The 4,711-nt window shown below is 44.3% G+C and overlaps 1 protein-coding gene across 1 annotated transcript in view; it reads right to left on the bottom strand.

Moving 5' to 3' along the window:
• LOC116847981 (T-box transcription factor TBX1-like) overlaps positions 1-4,696 on the bottom strand; it is a 6,241-nt gene extending 1,545 nt beyond the window's left edge. The window contains exons 1-3 of the mRNA XM_032823642.1: positions 4,643-4,696; positions 3,843-4,172; positions 3,288-3,539 (exon numbers count right to left, since the gene is read on the bottom strand). Coding sequence (XP_032679533.1) covers positions 3,288-3,539; positions 3,843-4,172; positions 4,643-4,696 — 636 coding nt within the window. The remainder of the gene's footprint in view (positions 1-3,287; positions 3,540-3,842; positions 4,173-4,642) is intronic.
• Between the last annotated feature and the right edge of the window lie 15 nt (positions 4,697-4,711).

Below are 4,711 nucleotides of genomic sequence, written 5' to 3'. Positions count from 1 at the left end.
CCTGACAGCACAGATATCCAGGGAACGTCCTGAGTACGTTCTGAGAACGTCCCAATATCCTCAGAATATCCCTGGAACGTTCTCAGAAATTCTTGTGTTGTCTGGGGAAGAGTACTTTTTCACCGGTGGTTTTCCCTTACTCTCTCCTGAGATGGGACTGGTCCCTTTTCAACTTCGCGGTGATTTCTCATAGTCGACACATTGCATTTTGTATTCCAAATTCATGTACACATTACTGTAATCCCGCACATTTCGCACTTGTTAGCAAAGTCTAAAAAGTCTTCAAACTGTTTCGAGTAAATTTCTCCCAAAGATTAAAACGTATCGTTCGCACAATCTTTCGAATTTCACTTTAAATAACATTACCAAGGTGTAAGTGGTTTTATTCGAGTAAAGTCTATCTAAAATTGAAGGGACTTTTGTCGATTGTCTTGACCCGAGATCTCATGACACGTACATGCATTCCACATTCACTTGTGCCTTCGCCGTGTACGTTAATTAATTAAACTATTGTTATATAGTTTAAAGCTGAACTTCTATTATCGCATTGTGTTCAGGATGAACTTAGGGGTGCCTCGCAGCTTCGTGATACTCGATAGTTTTCTCCAAACATTCTAGGATGTCTCGCGATAGCGAGTGCATCAATTAAAGACGAACATCGGCAGGCATTCCCGACTCGCCCATAGATTTTTACACGGCCCGGTGCCACATTTTTCGGTGCGCAATTAAAGGAACAAACTATTCTGTGTAACAGGAGAAAAAGAACGACCTCTCGCCACGGGTCAGAGGTCCTCTCGTGAGAGAAGAGCGATACATTCTTGCGGAGAAGGCTCCCCTTTCTTCGTCTCGAAAGACGTTCCTGTCGCAAATTAAATCTTATCTCTCACGACTGTATAAACTTCGGCACGCGATATATCGCAGGCGAGTTTATCTAAAACATCTTCAAGAAATTTATGTACGCAACGCAAGTGCTATGAATAATGCGATAAATTTTCTATCTGCGCCGCTTGATTTTCGTTCAAAATGCGGAACATTTGTCTTGAATAGCTACATTAATGAGTTTTACTAAACCTAAACTATTAAGAGCGAACATCAGCAGGCATTCCTGGCTCGCCCATAGATCTTTTACACGGTTTAGACACTGCGTATCCTCAAAATTTCATTCGCTTATTGTCTGTCAGGCTCAGAGTAAAAATTGATTGAACTTGTTGAAATCAGTTGTCAGTTAAATGGTCTCTATTTGGATTAGCTCATATGAATCGTCAATTAAATACGATAATTAATTAAGAAAGTGACGAATCACTCGCAACCCTTACATCTCAGACTTACATCTCGTTCAACGGTCGATCGATTCGTTGCCAAGCACGATCGCACAAATGTCGTTGCTCTATCGATTCGAGAAAGTATCGCATTGGATTCGAGTTTTCAAAGAGGCGCAAAAGCGCGATAAGTAGCAGCCAGGTGACAATCAGCCGCAGAAATATGGAACGTGACATGATCGCGGCTTGGTCACCTGGCCTCTTTCTAAATTGCGACTGATGTATGCGCGCGGGGTCGGTATGTCATCGTTTCGTTCATTGGTATGCCGATACATCGCAACACTAAACCCATTTCGCGATCGCGTTTACGGTCCGCTTGATAGATTTGGCACGAACGCGACCGTGAGGGATTATTTTCGGCGTCGGGACGACCCGCAGGTGCATCGTGCGCCGCGCGCCATCGAGAGAGAATCGAAGAACGACCGCGGCGATCGGCTGCTTTGTCACCACGAACATGCGGCGCAATTAACTGAGTTTCGACAATTAATATATCTAATAGTCTGTTTTTTTCACCTGCACTGCTGAATTGGTGCAATAAATTAAAGTGAGACAAGTATATTTTTTCTCACTCAAACTTATTGCACCAGTTCAACAATGCAGCTGAAAAGAACAGACCATAAGTAATTTTGTCGATATTATCTTTTTTCTTCTAACGTCACAATTTATTGAGAGCCTCGGCTCTGATCGGTTTATAATTTTAACTCTTCAGTTTTCATCTTGTGCAAAATTATCACGAAGAGCGGACTTCGTTATCACCGTCCTGGCAAACGATAAGCACTTTCGCGAGAGATTTCACAATCGATTTTAAATCGAGATCAACGTTGCTCGTCGCATTTGCCAATATGCTAACTGCTGCTAATTCTTTCGGCGCGTTAAACCGGCGCGTGTTACAAAGTGTACGGCTTCTTTCCCAGGCCTCTACGGTGTGGTTTACGCTACATCTGTTTACGTTACTTTATACACGATACTCTCGTTCTCGCCCGTGGCAACAGGAAGGCGAGATTAATACGCCGCAGACAAGATATTTCGAGGCGTACAAATAGCATTAACCCTTAGGTGCGCCCTGCCGTGAAATTATTGCAATCTATTTTCCTATGACAATAATTATCTTGCTTTTGAAAAGCACCTAGGAGCACGTAGGAAAAGACCTTGGAAAGAAAATATGGAAGAAGCGTGAAAGGAAAAAAGAAAGATAAAAACTGTCATGATTCGTAATAAAATATCATTAAAAACTTAAAAGAATAAATGTGAAAAATGCTTAGAATGCAGACTTATAACTGTATGTACAGTTCTGAAATCTTGTCGCGACATCGACATCTAATAATATAGTGTATAAAAATTGAAGAAAATACAAGATTGTCGTAAAAATAGATATTGAAAAAAAACATGTTTACTCTCAACAGATTCACGTAGATCGGAGGATAAAGGAAAATTTTCTAAGAATCTTCTATGCTTTCATATACGTACGATACTCTACATTGTTTTGACGCATAGCTAATTGTTTTAAGACAACCGATACAATGTGACGTACGCTCCTTAGTAGAAAAAAAAAGATATGCGACAGTTAATGTACGACCGGCGTCTTTAAGCGATGGTAGATCCCAGCGAAAACGTTGTAGCGAGACGCGACGTGTCGCGCTTTTCCGTGCTCTTCGTAATTCCTCGCGAGCGACATCTCGCGAGCGACATCAAGCTCATATCTCAGGTCAATTAAAGCGAACTCGTCCGTAAACGACAAACACGTGGAAACCGTTGCATCTCTCACTCTACTTTATTGCGTAGGTGTGCTTTATGGAACGAGCAACGCGACGGCCGCGTGTGAAAAAACTGGAACGAAAGGAACATCGGTGGCGCAGTAAAATCATCGGGCAAGCGATTCTCGTGCAAAGTTACATTTTATATTTGCTTCTGTGAGATGCATCACTGAACTATCGTGAACAATTCGACAAAAATGAGAGATCAACTCACGTGTCCGTTATCGTCGAGTTGATTGTTCGTCAGCTTCAGTTTGTCGAAGGAAATCGGCTGCTTCATCCAATGCGCGCCGCTCGCAGGACTATCGGGATGCACGTGGATCCTGGGAGGTGACACTGGATCAGCGCGACCCGCTACGACCCAAGCGCTGTTATGGAAGGCGTATCGGTATCTTTTGTCGTCACACGGCACGAAGTCCATTACCATCAGATATTCCGTGTTGGGGTCCAAACCGAATAGTCGACACTGCCGATTGACGAAATCTCCGTTACTTTTTTGTGCTCGTTCCGCGAGACGCATTTCGCGAACAATTAAAAGAAATTGTAAAGTCGCGCATAAAGTGCACTTGTAATCACGTCACGATTCACCTTCATATTATAAGATAAATCCGACATACAAGTAGAGACACTCTATCAAATATGAATATTCAAAATTTTCTTCTCGCTCTAGAACCCTGTTCTTCCTCGAAGCTCTGCATAGCCGATACAGCTTTTACATTGAATCCGTTTCATCGATGGCGTTTCGTTCCTTTTAATGAGCGATCCTCACCTGGAACGTGGGGAACATTCTTCGCCCGGCTTTCGTAACGATCATTTCGGTACCCAACTGGTGGAATTCCTCCCAGAGCGGCTTTACTTCCAAGGCAGTGCCGGCGCCAACCAACGCCGGATGGAGCGGTCGTTTAGCGCCCAATTCCTCCACGGAGGATGCACCGTCGTTGCTAGGATGATGATCGCCGTGATGACGATTGTTGTTGTTGCTGTCGTTTCGCGACTCCACCGTGGGCGCCGACGAGGAGACCGGATTCGCCACCGGCTGGACCGGTGCGGCGGTCTTGGTCGGGTTGGGACTGAGCGATCGCTTTACTCTTCCGGCGCTCTGCAAACAAGCTGAGAGAATGACGATTCAGCGCGGGAGTGCTCCGACACTCGATCGAATGTGCGAAGGATATCACTTGGATTTGGATGGCGGAAGAGAAACGAGCGATCTCGGCACCGCATTGGACACTTTTCATGCAAAATAGAGAGAATTGCGGAAACAGAGACGTTAACGTTATCGTTTCTTTCACGAAAGATCACTCGCCCTTAATTCATATATGACACGCCGTTATATCTAGAATCGCGAATTTGAAATGTAAAAATGGCTGAGAAACCGACGCAACATTCCTCGCGAAGTGAGCAGTCGACCGAGACCACTTTCTTTGTCCTCGAAGTAGGAACTGACAAGCTCCGTCCGTAGAATGCAATGAAAAAGGTCGGAAAGCACGATATGCGAACTAAAAGGCTAAAAAGAAGCAGACGCGTGAAACGCGTCGGCTTTAATGCGTCCGCCGTTTCGACGTAACGGACAAATCTAAGCGGCATCTGAAGCGCGTCACCACCTCGCAAATCACTCGCGTACATTATTGTAAAAAACAT

This window comes from Odontomachus brunneus, unplaced genomic scaffold, assembly GCF_010583005.1.
Source record: "Odontomachus brunneus isolate Ranch 3 - 2012 unplaced genomic scaffold, Obru_v1 Obru_scaffold_086, whole genome shotgun sequence".
Taxonomy (NCBI): Eukaryota; Metazoa; Arthropoda; class Insecta; order Hymenoptera; family Formicidae; genus Odontomachus; species Odontomachus brunneus.
The sequence above is the reverse complement of the archived record's forward strand: the minus strand, read 5'-3'. Positions and strand labels throughout refer to the sequence as shown.